Source organism: Electrona antarctica (assembly GCF_951216825.1).
Source record: "Electrona antarctica genome assembly, chromosome: 18".
In the NCBI taxonomy this organism is placed as follows: domain Eukaryota; kingdom Metazoa; phylum Chordata; class Actinopteri; order Myctophiformes; family Myctophidae; genus Electrona; species Electrona antarctica.
In genome coordinates, this window is record NC_136799.1 from 11,000,252 (window position 1) to 11,016,304 (window position 16,053).

The following is a 16,053-nucleotide window of genomic DNA, read 5'->3' on the forward strand; positions in this document are numbered from 1 at the left end:
GATTCAGCTGCAGTTTGCTTGTTAACACCCCCGTGTCTTCATAGATCGCTATTCCCAACAATATCCCTCTGAAATGTGTTTCTTGGAACAAAGATCAAGGCTTCATTGCCTGTGGAGGGGACGATGGCCTCTTGAGAGTACTGAAGCTGGAGATTCAGACAGGTAGGAGTATGAGTATGTGACATATGTTTGTCCTCCTGAATACCACTGGTCATTGGACAAAATACACAGTACTTGAGTCAAAGCATAGCTACTCCAGGTCAAATACTCAACTACTGTGAGTGAACGTTACAATAGTGAACTACTACTGAAGTAGGCTAGCCTAGTAAAACAAAAATGCAATTTAATTACTTTGCAATTTTGTACTTTTGAAAACTTAAGTATTTGATGCACTCTTAAAGCCAAGTAATTGTGAGTGTTTGGGGATGATGATAGCACAAACAAAATGGAATCAAGAAAACAAAGAATAAAATAAAGTAATCTAATCAGGTTCCTTGCTGTTCCTTGCTGACGCTAATGAACTGAGAATGGCTGAACTTTCAATCCTCATAAATTTGCTTTGAAGCAACATAGCAGTCCTTGTGCTATCCCCCCAGAATTCTCTGAGCTCTGACATACACACACCCCATTTGGTTTCTTCGTATTTTTTCCAGTGGTAGGCTATATAAAGTATTACAAAGTACATGTATTCAAGTATTGTACTACAATTTTGAGGTGTTTTCACTTTACTGATGTACTTCCAATTATCAGTACTTACTTATCAGTACAGAACCCTTTAGTTACTTTGTAGATTTAATATATCATTATTATATTATTACAAAACATACAGTAACCACTTCAGCCCTATATACATTTCAGACATGCTACCAGCCTGCTATTTTCCAAAGATTTGTATACATTTTATACTTTTGAAAAGTTGTGAAATGGGACATTCTGCATAACTCAGTACATTTTGATACCAGTAATTACTAAAGTCAATTTTGAATTCAAATACTTGTAAAAGTATGCATTACCAGTGATACTTTTTCTTAAGTAAAAAATTTGAGTACTTTGGTTGACCGCACATTCATTAGTGCACATACAGTAGGCCTACAGTATGTGGACTAATTAATGTGTGGTCAACCAAATTACTTTGAATTGGTAACATTCTGGGTTATCACATAAAGCCCACATTGTTTAATTCATTAATTTGAGTGGATCAGATTTTGTATTCCTTATTGACGTAATGTTTTCTGAGATTATTCTATGATCACAGACCGGATATCAAAGTGACTGTGATCCCAAACCATTTCTTTGTTTAGAACTACCCAAAATCCAAATCTGATCCACTCGGATAGCTAGGGATTAAACCTTTTGAACTCTTGGTCCATGTGATTCAGATTTCAAGATTTGTGAAACAGCTCCCTTTATAGAGCGTCGCAGTCCTGCCCCCTTTCATGACGACGCCAGGCCCGGGAAATAATTCCCAATGCATTTTTCCCATAGACATTTCAAAAAGTATTTATTTAAAGACCTTATAAGCGTCGTACGAAGGCAACTCGAGTTGTGACAAATCATGACAAAAACACAATATTTTGGACCAAACAAATAATTACAAAGAAGAAAAACAACAAAGTGTTGTAACCTGCTGTTTTTTTTCTACTTTCTAATTCTTTGTTTGGCCCAAAACATTGTGTTAATTGTAATGATTTGTCACAACAAGAGTTGGCTTTGTCCGCGGCGTAAACGTCTTTAAATAAATACTTTCTGAAAAGTCTATGAGGAAAATTAATGGGGATTTATTTTCCGGGTCTCTCGAGGGGGCGGGACTGCGACGCTCTATTGTGTGTCAGAAAAACATTTAACGGCGCCTGGGTGGCACAGTGCCTGCCCACCACCACAGAGGTTGTGGGTTAGAATCCACCATGATGCATCCGGCTTTGTCAAGTGCCTAGATGATCACAATTGGACTGTGTTCGGGGGAATGAAGCCAGTTGGGTAGGGTGATATCACTGCAACTGCTGGGGCAGCACCTGTCGGCAGGGAGTGTTGGGCAGGAGGAAGCCTCTACAATCTATTCTACATCCTCCCGGTAGGGGCTCCTCACTGGCAAATGAGTCGATATGATACAACAGCAGTGACAACACACATAAATGTGTGTCGGGAGGGATCAATTGGCATAACGACTAAATCCAGGGGTGGAAAGGACTGTTGTATTCAGTGATCTCTTTCAACACAAAATTGTCTGGTTGTATCTTTTCAATAGATGATGCCAAACTTAAAGGACTTGCTGCACCCAGTAATCTGTCAATGAACCAGACTCTAGATGGACACAGTGGTAAGTCAGACCGTCAACAAACATTTTTTTTGTAATAGCCTTGTGTCTAGGTATTTTTAGGCAAGGAAAATATAACCCGACTCCGATCACATCCATAAAAGGACAGAAACAGTTGGTTAGATCAGTGCTAGAGCTGTGACTATATTGCCACTATATTGCTTGATATACTGCAACCCAAAACAAAGACTTGCTATGACGATTAGCAGAACATGCATTTTTTCTATTTGTGTAATATTAATTCATCATAAAACGTAGTACATCAAACACAGTCGGAAACATTGATTGGGGTTGTTATACACTCACAGGTGCCGTGCAAGTTGTCACATGGAATGAACAGCACCAAAAGCTGACAACCAGCGATCAGAATGGTCTCATCATCGTGTGGATGCTCTATAAAGGTCTGCATGCAGGTCAAATTAAAAGCACAAGTTGTGCGAGTAGTGCACCAGCTTAGATGTGGCTGCCATTTGATTTGACGATGCCTCTTTCTTAGGCTCATGGTACGAGGAGATGATCAACAACAGGAACAAATCGGTGGTGAGGAGCATGAGCTGGAACGCAGATGGTCAGAAGATTTGTATTGTGTACGAGGACGGTGCTGTCATTGTTGGTTCCGTGGACGGTAAAGCAAATAGGGTTTCTTTTTCCTCAATTCTTTTTGACTTTTCGAGAGAATTACACGGTCTGTAAATAGTTTTAAAATGCTTTTGAATGGCATAACTAAAGCATATTCTACCGTGGCTCATACTTTGTAACGAAGAGGCCTTGTGCACTCCTACAAGGACAGGTGCGTCGGAGCCGGCAACCAAATGCGAATCATGAGAAGAAAAGGGTCCCGCACACTGTCTTTCACTTATAGAGCAGTAGTTTTCATCTAATAAAACTACTGCTCTATAAGTGAAAGTGTGCAGGACCCTTTTCTTCTCACCTTGGCTCATACTGCCACAATACCACCCTTTAAACAGCATAATATTAATAGAATAGATGTATGTATCAGATCAGACCACATACCAGGTGCATGGGATATGTCATACATATTATTGCATGAACAGTGCTCATGATGGGATTTGAGCTTTTCTGTTTTTGCAGGTAACCGGATTTGGGGAAAGGAGCTAAAGGGTATACAACTTGCTCATGTGGCGTGGTCACCAGACAGCAAGATACTTCTCTTTGGCATGGCTAATGGGGAAGTCCACATCTATGACAATCAAGGAAACTTCATTGTAAGAGTGTTAGCTGAAGCTAAATTCTAATGGCCGCCTAGTAGGTCTCTGATCATGGACAAAAAGCACGGGTTGTTATTGCTGACTGATGGATTTCATGGGGTCAGTATGTAATAACCAATAACAGGACTTGAAAACTTGAGTGCTTTTTCTCCATATTTAATATTGCGCTGCACTGGTGGTTTCCGCTTGTGAAGTGAGAGATTGCACTCAAAACCACACTTCTAGCACACAATAAACACACACAACAAAGTGGATTCTGCCTTCCCAAAACGTACTCAAACTAGAAAAAGTGCCCCTTGGGGAACAGGTCTCCACCAGGGCAGGTCAGGTTGTGGCCTCCTGGTGGCACTATAATAGGCCAATGTGAAAAGGGTGACATTTCTTCTTACGCCTTGGATGGCAATTTAATGATTTGAGGCATTTTGTTCCAAAAATGGGTTTTGCAAAAATCCACCTGTTGGTGGTGCTATAACAGGCCAATGTGAAAAGGGTGGGATATATTCCTCAGCCTAGTAGGAAAGTCTGTGAAAGATTTCACGTAAATTGCACGCCCGTTCATGATTTGAGGCTTTTTGTTCAAAACGGGCCAATCCTGAAAACTTTGAAAGCCAATGTTAGCCAATTAGGATGGAATCTGAAATATCGGACAGATCCTTCTTGAACACATGACTATAGAGATAGTGTGTAACGATTTGCGGGGGTTTTGGACAGAATCTGGAGGAGTAATATCAAAAAAAGTGTTTTTTCAAAAGTCGGCCTCCTGGTGGTGCTTTAACAGGCCGTTCTGTTCATCGTTGGCATCCAGGGAGTGTGTGTGCAAAATCTGGCATCGCCCGGGTTAACGGTGCCGGAGATTAGCTGGTAATGGACGGACGGACGGACGGACGGACACACGCACGAACTCACACACACACGGACGAAGTGCAAAACATACTCTCTCCCCATGCCTTCGGCCTGGTGGAGACAATGAAACAACTGAACTATGTTAACCCGTTCTTTTATTTTGACGTGTTTCGGCATGTAGCCTTCACCAGAGCTAAGACTTAAAATGATGACAATGGCATTTTAACTCTGATGAAAGCTTTATGCTGAACACGTCAGAATACAGAAAATGGTTAACCGAGTTCAGTCTCCTTGGTGGATTTCAAGTCCTGTTATTATTCAGTTTGGGAAAAGTGAAATAGCTCTATTCATGTTATATTGTGAAATATGTCGTATTCTGTTGGAGGGGCACCAATTCAGTGTTTCAGAGTTTTGCGTGTCCCTGGCCCCGAGGGCATGATGAGATGAGAGTTAAAGGCATATTTCACTTTCAAACATGTTTGAAAGTGAAACATGCCTTCAGTGAACGTGGAACTGCATGTTGCAGGTGAAAATGACCATCAGCTGCCTCAGTAACGTGACAGGAGCTGTCAGCATAGCAGGGATCCACTGGTACACAGGAACTGAAGGCTACGTTGAGCCCGACTGTCCATGTCTGGCCATCTGTTTTGACAACGGGAGATGCCAGATCATGCGCTATGAGAACGATGAAAGTAAGCACATGGCCCCTGTCGAGTCTGATTTGTCGTGTGATGTGTTCGTCAGTGGTTCCCAAACTTTTCCATGTCAAGGACCCCCAAATTGACACTCATTAGCCCGCGGACCCCCATTAGAAAATATATGCCAAGGACCCCCATAAGAGAGAAGATTGTTAGGGCTCTAGCAGTGATTCTCAACCTGTTTAATTTCAAGGACCCCCAACTTGATATGCATTAGGCTACGGACCCCCATTTAATGGCATTCCCATCTCTTGAGACCCCAATTTATATTGTAAAATCAAAGTTAATTTAACTCTGAGAGTGTACAAATGGAACTGAATGGACCCGCTGGGGTCCATTTGGTTCCATTTTTACACCTTCTGAGTTACAGACCCATAAGGGTCCATTTGGTTCCTAACTATTATTTAGCTGGTACTCCCTCAAGGACCCCTAGGGGTCCCCCGACCCCACTTTGGGAACCTTACGTAACCTGCCAGAAAGAGCTGATCCACAAGCTGACAACGTGTCACACTGTTGGCTACTTATTAGGTGGGTTGTGAGGGCTCAGAAAGAACGTATGATGCAAACACCACTCTTTACGTAAAGGGGATAATTTTTATTTTAGTTTGCCCGATATTGTACTTTGCTATGAGGTTTCAGCCTGGTTAAAATGTTCTGTGACTGCACTGTAAAATCCAAGTGTTAATTGAACCACTAACCTGGCATCCGTATTTTGGGTATGCCATCATGTCACGCTTGCCACGTTTTGAGATTGTAGATCGGCTATTTTAAATAATGTTGTTCTTATTACATAACATATCGCATTAGTGGACAAATGGACCCAAATGGTTTAATAAACACAGACGATTTGACTGTCCCTTGCCTGTGCAGACCCAGTGTACATAGACACTTTGATGAGTGTGGTCAGTATCCAGTGGAACCACTGTGGCAGTGTCCTAGCCGTGGCGGGCTCCCTGAAAGCTGCGGGTTTGGACAAGGAATTCAACGTGGTGCAGTTCTACACGCCATTCGGAGAGGTGAGCCTTCGACGTACGAGGTGTCCACCAAAGTGACAAACTGCAGACAATTTGATGTGTACTCTGACATAATAATAAATATCCTCTACTCTGTTCTTTGGGACAGCATCTCAGAACTCTGAAAGTACCTGGAAAGCAGATGACGGCAGTGGCCTGGGAGGGTGGAGGGCTGCGCATTGGCCTGGCTGTGGACTCCTACATTTACTTTGCCAACATAAGGCCAGATTACAAGGTACATGTCTACTGCCCCCTGGATCATTTTGCCCGGCTTGCTCCCTCATTGTAATTCCTTTTGACTGTTCCATATTATATAACAATGTGAGAACGAAAACAATAACAAGGATAAGAGGTGAATGGGACCCACAAGCACCAGCTACAAAGTGTCAAGTCTAATCCAATTTTTTGGCCAGTAGCCTAATCGTTAGTGACCGGAGTGGCTGGCCAGTGTGAATTCCAGCTCCAAAATCTGTTGAGGAATGTCAAATTATTAAGCACGCTCTCTCTCTCTCCTCCCACAACATTGAACTGCATATTTTGAATATGCAGTCTCAGTATCTACAGATGTGCCATTCCAACTCTACTAAAGAGTTTATGGAAATGCACGTTTTCCCTGCAGGTTTTATTCACTGATTAGCCTCGCTAACTCTACAGCTTTGCTACTTAATACACATGTCCAACAGAAGAACTCTATCTATCCAGGGAATCTGAATAGACATATAACACTTTGGCAAATGCCCCCCTTTCTAACTGACGATGTTCTGTTTCTGACAATGCACTGACAATCTACTGAATTGCCAATGGCAGGACATGTAAAGTTCTCAAACGGCACATCTGTACGAGAGATGTGGAATTGGACTCAGGTCTTAATGGGTTAAATAATGTTTTTCAAATAAACACGTAAGACCGTACAGTGAAATTGGTCAGTACAGTACAGTTGGTCAGCGTAGAAAAGATGAAAGACAAGAGACATACACTACACTAGCTCTGGTCCATAGCCTTAAGGACTTCCTATAATGGACGCACTCTGAGCCCCCCACCACACATAAAATAAAATGCACTTTTTGGGCAGAAAAGAAAATATTTCACCGGAAGGAAAAATGTTGTCAATGGGATTTTCTATTGACAATATCTGTAGAAGGCGCAGTGGAGTAATTAAAACATATTTTTTCTTCCGGTGAAATATTTTCTTTTCTGGCCAAAAAAATCATTTTATACGTGTCGTGGGGGGCTCAGAGTATGTCCACTAGGGAAGGTAGGCTTTCGCCACATTTTCATGACAGGTTTTTGGTCATGAACATGGGGTCATGACTAAAATATCTACAAAAAACACATCACACACATAAAAACCCCAGACCAGGAAAGTGTTTCTTGTGTCCTAAACATCATTAAAATAAGCTCTGGTTGCAAGCGGGGTGAAGTGGCCTTTTAAGGCTATGGACCAGAGCTAACACTACACTAAGACGAGATAAAGACAGAATGGATGAAAAATAAGAGTCCCAAAGGAAAGAGTACATGTCTGTCACGGCATGACCGAGAGGGTAAATAAAGCAAAATCTCTGAGTGAATGTTAAAAAAATAAAATGAATCAGACTCGTTTCCCCTCTGTGTAGTGGGGCTACTGCTGCAACACCGTGGTCTACGCCTACACGAAGTCCGAGCGACAGGAGTACTGCGTGGTGTTCTGGGACACCCGGAACAACGACAAGTTTGTCAAGTATGTCAAGAGTCTGATGTCCATCACCACGTCGGCCGACTTCTGCATCCTGGCCACCAAGTCGGATGAAAACCACCCCCAGGTACACATTTAGCCCAAATGTAAAGTGCCATTATAAATGAATCCATTATTATACACTGTTCGGATCAAAATATCAAGGAAACGAAAGCTCTAATGCAGCCATGCGATTCCACAACTGTGGGCAGGTTGTCCCACTGGTGGGCCTTGAGGATATTGTAAGTAGGCCCCTTTTTGGCACTTTATTGATAAAATAACATTGAACAGCAAAAAAGTAAAAAGAAAATGTCATGGTATTCTTTTCCCGACTTTTCAGTGTGGTAACGATAAATACAAACTTAAGAGTACACTACGTTAGTTCCATTGATCAAAGCCGGAACACAATCGATTGATTGATCATCATTATGCTAAAAAATAAAATGCACGCTTTCAAGATGTTCAAGTGGACCCTGAATGATGCAGTAAAGGTTGGAAACCACTGCTCTAATCAAATGAAATGTTAATTAACAGTGATCACAAGGCCATCCAAATGTCTCTCTGCATGTCTTGCCCCCTTTTTTTGTTTTTGTAACTGCCACAAAGGAGGACGCTGAGGTAGAGTCTGGGAGGCATTCAATGGTAAAGTTCTGTTTTTGTTTTTTCTCTATTTGTTTTTTTTTCTCCATTACCTGCCTAAGTGACTACCACTGTTAACTCCGGCATGTTTCGAAATTATATTTTTATTATATGGATGACGCTCATTAATGAGCTCTGTCCCTATCAAATATAAAATGCAAATAAAATGAATTATTTTAAATGTGTGTGCAAATTACGACACTTTTATTCAGGAAGATGCTAATTTGTCACGTAGGGTTAACATGGCCTCAATGTCTGTTTTGCAGTATGTGTTGGTTCTGTGTAACTCCATTGGGACTCCGCTGGATTCAAAGTACATTGACATTGGTGAGTTTGTAAAAACAAACAAAATATAAATAAATGTTTACACAGCCTTTATTATTATTATTTTTTTTTTTACATATTTTATTTAGATTTTTCAAATAAGTGAAATACAGACAAATACAAGACACACCACAACAGTACAAGACATCAAGTGACAGAAAAATAAACCTAACACTACATACTATACAAGAGACACACACAAAGAGAGAGACTGAATGGGTGGGATTGATGACCATCAGAGAGCAGGGAATATTTGCACGGTTGCACCATAGCAGCCAGATATACAGAACATATACTCAACTATTGTCAAGTATTGCAAGGAATGGCATCCACAGGTTTTGGAACTTAGCTTGTGTATTCTGCCCGTCATGACGAATTTGTTCCAGTTTAGCAATGGAGAGCATCTCGTTGAGCCATCTTTTGAAACATGGAGAGGTTGGAGACTTCCAGTTTATCAGTATACAATTGTTTGCAGCAACCATACCTGCCTTAAGGATCTGTCTTGGTGGGAAGGAAGGGCCCCTGTTTCATCAGAGCAACCAAATATTGCTAAACAGCAATCTGTCTGGATATCCATTCCCAGTTGTCTGGAGGGGAGCGTACCTATGTTCCCCAGGTTCTATGTTCCCCACCATGCAAAAAAAGGTTATTTGTTCCCCACTTAGAATAAACCTAAACCAGAAACCTAACCTAGTAATTTTAGTAATTCCAGTAAGACAAAGATGGCAAAAACAAACATTCTTTGTTCTGTACTTACACATACAATTGTATAGTACAAAACACTGAAGTCCTTAAACCAGAAACCTAACCTGGGGAACATAGAACCTGGGGAACATAGAACCTGGGGAACATAGAACCTGGGGAACATAGAACCTGGAGAACATAGGGATGACCCTGTCTGGGGAACATAGAACCTGGGGAACATAGAACCTGGGGAACATAGAACCTGGAGAACATAGGGATGACCCTGTCTGGGGAACATAGAACCTGGGGAACATAGAACCTGTGGAACATAGAACCTGGGGAACATAGAACCTGGAGAACATAGGGATGACCCTGTCTGGGGAACATAGAACCTGGGGAACATAGAACCTGGGGAACATAGAACCTGGGGAACATAGAACCTGGGGAACATAGGGATGACCCTGTCTGGGGAACCAATTATATATATTTACCCAGAATTTGGTTATTACTGGACATTGGGTATGTTTACACAGCCTTAATCAGAAATGTCTTTAACCTCTTCAGTTGAGGAGGGGAAAAAGCCAGAAAGCAATAAGCCAACATCATTGTGATCTGTCAAGAATACTTAATTTTGTCACGATTTGCTTAATCCACGATTCAAATTCACAGATTCGGTTTCAATTTTAAAACGTCCTTTTTTTCTTAACTGGCCGCAACATCATTATTCATTAGTATTGAGACTTGAAAAGTAACTTTTATTTTAATCATAACATTTATAAATAACACATAATTTCGACTCCCTGAATTGAACGTCGATTTCGAATAGCCTACATTTTGAATCCTGACATGCAATGCAAGTGGCATGCTTGCTTAACTGTTAACCAATTGCTTCCTGATATTTGTCAAAGTTAAGCTGGTCTGACAGATTTCTGCCTCTCAATAGACCAATTTGAAAAGCTCATTGTCGTCTGGGCGGTGGGGGGGTTGCCCTCCTACAAGTAAGCCTTTCATCTGCCCACAATATAGCCAATGAAAAACGAACCGAGTCCCTTTCGCATCTTTATGTCTCCTGGACATTCAGCATTCCTTTCTGCATGACACAACAAGGCTGCTGGTGAAATGTTTGTACAGGACCGCAGGCCAAGGAAGTTCAAAAGTGTGCAGATGTGACCAGACATCGGAGACGGTTAAATAAACAGGATGTACAGTGGAGGCTTCTCCTCTTTTGAGTTGACCTGACTTGGTCTTCTGCGTCAGGTTCGGTTAAAGAAAAGTAAATATGCTTAACCACTTCAGCCCCATTGACCGGGGTCCCCCAGGGGTCTTTGATTGGCCCCTTTTTACCTTTACACCAAATATCTTCGCCGATAATAGCCGATCTACAAGGTCATGAGATGTTGCGAACTTGAAGATCTGCTGCTATTTTTGCTGAATGTTCACCTATTTGTGCGGAATGTTCGCATAGAATATTTATGACATGCCCAGGCAGAATATTGATGCCAGGGTTCATGTGGTTAAAAAGCTCAACCTTTTCTGGTTCGACAGGCGCCGAAAACATAATCTCTCCCTTTGCCTTCGACCTGGCGTAGACAACTGCACAAAAGCAAACTTCACATTGCTATAGTCGTCGTTGTCGTAATCACAGCTTTCCCTGACAGATCCGCTGTTCGTCACCATGACCAAGACGCATGTGATCGCCGCATCCAAGGAGGCTTTTTACGCCTGGCAGTACCGCGTGGCCAAGAAATTAACAGCTCTGGAGATCAACCAAGTGGCCCGAACGAGGAAGGAGGGCAGAGAGAGGTGAGGTGATGCTGGACGTGTAAAGCACGGTGCTCATCGGATTGAAGGGGTCTGTGTGGCACAGATATCATAGCTCAGTAAGAGAGTTATTGGAGGACGGAGAAGTGGAAGACCCCGTGTTTGACCATTACGCACGTCACGGAAAATTTACAGGAAGGCAAGATTAACCCACAAAGGTGAGGTTGCATGGGAGGATGAGTGAAATGAAGTGTTTCCACTTTGCCTGTGGTGTCTGTGGTGTGCCGCGACAGGGCAGCGTGTTTGTACTGACAGGACCATGAAAATGTACCGCTCCTGTCCCAGACAGAGGCTGGGCAAGACCTGACTGTCCTGCCAGCATAACCTCAGTGGAAGGTCAAACTCCTCACTCTCTCTGTGTCTCTCCCCCTTGCTCTCTATCACACATCTATCTATCTCTCCACTTCTGCCTATCTAGGGTATATCATATTGACAGCAGTCCATCAGGAGCCAATGAGGGTGCTCTGGACTTTGCTAAAGCTTTCACAGTGAGTCATGTTGAGAAACGCACAGTGGCTGCCCTTGTGAACAAAATGAAGTCCAGAGGAAAATATGCTCCGTGTTTCTATTCTGCAATGGCATCTTCATTCATTCATTCATTCATTCATTCATTCATTCATTAATATTTAAATTTTTTGATACTTTTGTGTGACGCTGTAGTATGATCAAGAAGGGTATTAATTTACAAAAAAGTTAAAATATGAGGATAAGAGGTTTCTGCCCGACAGCAACGATATGTTTCTTATTTATGGAATGACTATTGCCAAAGACTAAATACAGTCAACACATGAAATTACTTTACCTTGGTTTGTTTCAACTATTATCCCATTTTACAAAATGTAAAAATTGGCCGTTGTGTTTTTTTCTCCCATTCAATACATACATTGAAAATTCCTACTGCTTCTGTTTCAGGCAACACGAGACCCCATCTGTTGTGTTACAGCAACAGATAAAACTCTGATTGTGGTAGGTAAAATATTCTCTATTTCTCATGAAAGTTTTGATCCTGAATTTAAATGGACAATTATACAATAAGGGGCTCCACTCAGAAGTATATCAGAGTTTGGCAACCATTTCTAACCTACTTTGTGGTAGTATTTTCTGCGTAGTCATTGGCCACCCCCCCTTTTTCATTTGTATTTATCTTTTTGTATTTTTTTGTATTTTATTTCAGTTAGTTGATTTCATTAATGTACAATTTGTGTTTTTTTACATTGTATTTCAGACTTTTTTATTTTATACATGAATGTTGAGTACTGGTGTTGTTGTTTTGTCCTGTGTCTGTTTTGTAATTGTTATGTATCTGTTGTTTGTCCTGTCTCAAACTTCAATAAAAATACTTGAATAATAATAAATGGACAATTATTGACACTGTCTGTGTGTGCGCGTGTGTGTGATGGAAGGGTCGTGAGTCCGGTACCCTCCACAGATACAGCCTCCCTAACGTGGCACTCATCCAGAAATACACTGTGAACAACCGGGCCTACCATCTCTCCTTGAACTGCAACTCCAGGTACGTGTTGTTTGAGCATGTTATGAATGATTCGCACCCACAAACACATTTTAAAAGTCTGTAATGCAATGCAAGAAACAAATGCGCTTCGAGTCGACCTCATGGCCTTTAATTCCTTTTGTAATGCGTTTGTTTCTTGTGATAGTGTGGATGTTTATTTGTTGTCACGGTTTGAGCCTAAACTCTTTGAGTTGAGCGCGCCACCGCCGAGTCTTTGAAATGAGTTGCTACGATCCAGGATCATGACGTCATTGTTTTGCCATACATGGCATACAATGCTCTCTCATACACGAACATTCTCTTTCAGCCGCCTGGCGATAATCGACATCTCGGGCGTGCTGACCTTGTTGGACCTCGAGGCACGAGGACCTTCCTCGGGGGACGCCTCTGGGAGCCAGGCGTCTGCCGGGGACCCGTCCAAGTTTGAGCGGAAGGATGTGTGGGACATGAAGTGGGCCAACGACAACCCCGACCTGTTTGCTATGATGGAGAAGACCAGGATGTATGTCTTCAGGAATCTAGACCCAGAGGTGAGCCCATGCACTCGAACCACAGAGCTGTAAGTCTTATATGGGCGACGGCGACAGGAGGTAGAGCAGGTCGTCCAATGATCCGTGGGTCGGCGGTTCGAATCCTGGCTCCTCCTCTCTACATGTCGAAGTGTCCTTGGGCAAGACACTGAACCCCAAATTGCTCCCGATGTGCTGGTTGGTACCTTGCATGGCTTCCGCCGCAATCGGTGTATGAATGTGTGTGAATGGGTGAATGTAATGCATGTAAAGGCGCTATATAAATGCACCATTTACCATTTATACAGCCACCATTTACTAAAGCCTGCTTTATAGTTGTTTGCGCGGCACGCCCCGTGTTTCACACCGGAAGTAGCCAATCTACAAGTTCACAACGCTCGTTGAATATCACTCAACGGCCCTGTGTACTAACCTGACTCCGCCAGATGGGGCAGCAGAGAGTACACTGCTCCCATCTGGGAACTCTCAGGCAGACTTGATGCCCGGCCACAAAACGGCCTGGCCAATCAGCAGCAGCTTCTAGCAGCTTCTAGCAGCAGCTTCTAGCTTCTAGCTGCTGCTGATTGGCCAGGCCGTTTTGTGGCCGGGCATCAAGTCTGCCTGAGAGTTCCCAGATGGGAGCAGGAGGGGGGAACCCAGTGTACTCTCTGCTGCCCCATCTGGCGGAGTCAGGTTACCTGTGTACCACCTGTTTTGAAATTGCACATAATGCAGGATGCAGCAAGGTCGTTGCTTTACTGAAAGCGAGTGCTTCCAAACTCCGAAAACAAAATAAATAAATAAATGAATCACCTGCAAGGAATATATTGACAGAAAGTAGCTCTTTTACATGTCTACGGTATGTACGGGTCATCATATTGTATTAAAAAGGCAGGCTTATGGCTGACCTCTGTGTTTTGTGCTGCAAGCTGTACCATATCTTTTTGCTTTTGCTTTTAACAGTGTTTTTTGTGTTAACTGTTTTTAACTTGTTGTACGGCGACCTTGAGTGCCCTGAAAGCCGCCTTATAAATAAAATGTATTATTATTATTATTGTCTCCACCAGGCCGAAGGCTGGGGAGAGAGTATGTTTTGCACTCCGTCCGTGTGTGTGCGTCCGTCCGTCCTTCCTTCCTTCCGTCCGTCTGTTACCAGCTAATCTCCGGCACCGTTGGCCCGATCCATGCCAAACTTTGCACACACACTCTCTGGATGCCAACGACGAACCTCTGCCCCAAATATTCCTCAACGGCCTGTTATAGCGCCACCATGAGGCCGATTTAGGCAAAACACATTTCTGTAGATTACTCGTACACATTTTATCCATACATCACACAATTCGGTATACACTATCTCCATAAGTCATGTGATCAACACGGATCTGCACCATTTCCCATCTTCCTTCCTGATTGGCTAAGATTCGCTTCCAAAGCTCACATGATTGGTCCATTTCGAACAAAATGCCACAAATCACAAACACAGTGTGCAATTTACGTGAAATTATACACGCACATTTCCACTAGGCTGAGGACGACATGACACAATTTATTTTCCAAACCAGCCTCATGGTGGCGCTATAACAGGGCAATTCCTGTTTTTACCTATAACTGCATCGATCTGTGTACAACTTTGTATGCGCACTCCCTAGAGGCCATGGAAAAACATTTTCCCTGCATCCCTCCACATGTGCCGTTATAGTGCCACCATGAGGCCGATTTCTGCAAAACACATTGTTTATATTAGTCGCACAGATTTCATCCAAATCTCATGCAAATCGGTACACATGATCTCTGTAGTCATGTGATCAAGACGAGTCTGTTTGATTTCTCACATTCTACACTGATTGGCTAAGATTGCCTTCCAAAGTCTTCAGGAGTGGCCCGTTTTGTACAAAATGCTGCACATGTCCTGCTCATCCAGAATTCTATCCTCAGAGATGCTATGAGTGATCTGGCTCTGCATTTCCTCAACAAAATGAAGAAAATTGTTGCAAAAAACAAACAAACATGTTTATATCACTCCTAAACATTTTGCCAAACATCACACACACTCCTATCCTCCTGGTGGAGACCTGTGCCCAGAAGGGCACTTTTTCTAGTTATTATTATTATTATTAAACATTTTGTAATGATACATTATTTGTATGTCCCCTTTAAATCAGGAACCGATCCAAACATCTGGCTACATTTGCAATTTTGAGGACCTGGAAATCAAATCTGTGCTCCTTGATGAAATCATGAAGGTAACACTGTTCTCTCTACTGTTTCACGATTTTTCAAAAATAGCTAAAGTATAACATAATGCTTTAAAATCTATGAATCCATTTAGACCGGCTGCCTCAGCAGCGTTACTTTTCCGGATTGCAATCCGGATTCAATTCTGTGAAGTTTCTCAGAAGAACCTCAGGTTTTAGTCTTTCAAAACCCTAAATGGGTTAATTAAGAACAATGTTTCGGTCAGCTCACACCAGGGCTCCACCGGGCGCGTCAGCGTCTCCGTCACCGTCAGGGAATGTTACCTTTTTAATCAATGAAGGGTGGCTCCACTGCCCGCGTTGCGTTGCGTTGCGTTGCGTTGCGTTGCGTTGCGTGCATTAAAATTGAACCGGTGCGTTTTTTGACGCACGCAACGGAGACGCAACGCGTCCGGTGGAGCCCTGGCGTTAGCCTCATCTGGTATCTGGCACATGATACCGAAATGTTGGTAGTAGGTACTTTAATTCACTACTCTTTTTCTTAAATAACTGATTGTAAT

The 16,053-nt window shown here is 42.5% G+C and overlaps 1 protein-coding gene across 2 annotated transcripts in view; it reads left to right on the forward strand.

Moving 5' to 3' along the window:
• The window catches only part of wdr35 (WD repeat domain 35), a 29,412-nt gene that overhangs the window by 422 nt on the left and 12,937 nt on the right, over positions 1-16,053 (forward strand). The window contains exons 2-18 of one of the 2 annotated variants that reach the window (XM_079528761.1): positions 45-162; positions 2,246-2,317; positions 2,623-2,715; positions 2,811-2,939; positions 3,407-3,540; positions 4,913-5,078; positions 5,955-6,100; positions 6,207-6,332; positions 7,711-7,896; positions 8,415-8,450; positions 8,714-8,774; positions 11,114-11,258; positions 11,695-11,764; positions 12,189-12,242; positions 12,680-12,789; positions 13,097-13,319; positions 15,461-15,541. In XM_079528761.1, the coding sequence (XP_079384887.1) occupies positions 45-162; positions 2,246-2,317; positions 2,623-2,715; positions 2,811-2,939; positions 3,407-3,540; positions 4,913-5,078; positions 5,955-6,100; positions 6,207-6,332; positions 7,711-7,896; positions 8,415-8,450; positions 8,714-8,774; positions 11,114-11,258; positions 11,695-11,764; positions 12,189-12,242; positions 12,680-12,789; positions 13,097-13,319; positions 15,461-15,541 (1,950 nt within the window). The remainder of the gene's footprint in view (positions 1-44; positions 163-2,245; positions 2,318-2,622; positions 2,716-2,810; positions 2,940-3,406; positions 3,541-4,912; positions 5,079-5,954; positions 6,101-6,206; positions 6,333-7,710; positions 7,897-8,414; positions 8,451-8,713; positions 8,775-11,113; positions 11,259-11,694; positions 11,765-12,188; positions 12,243-12,679; positions 12,790-13,096; positions 13,320-15,460; positions 15,542-16,053) is intronic. The other variant, XM_079528762.1, reaches the window with a different exon arrangement.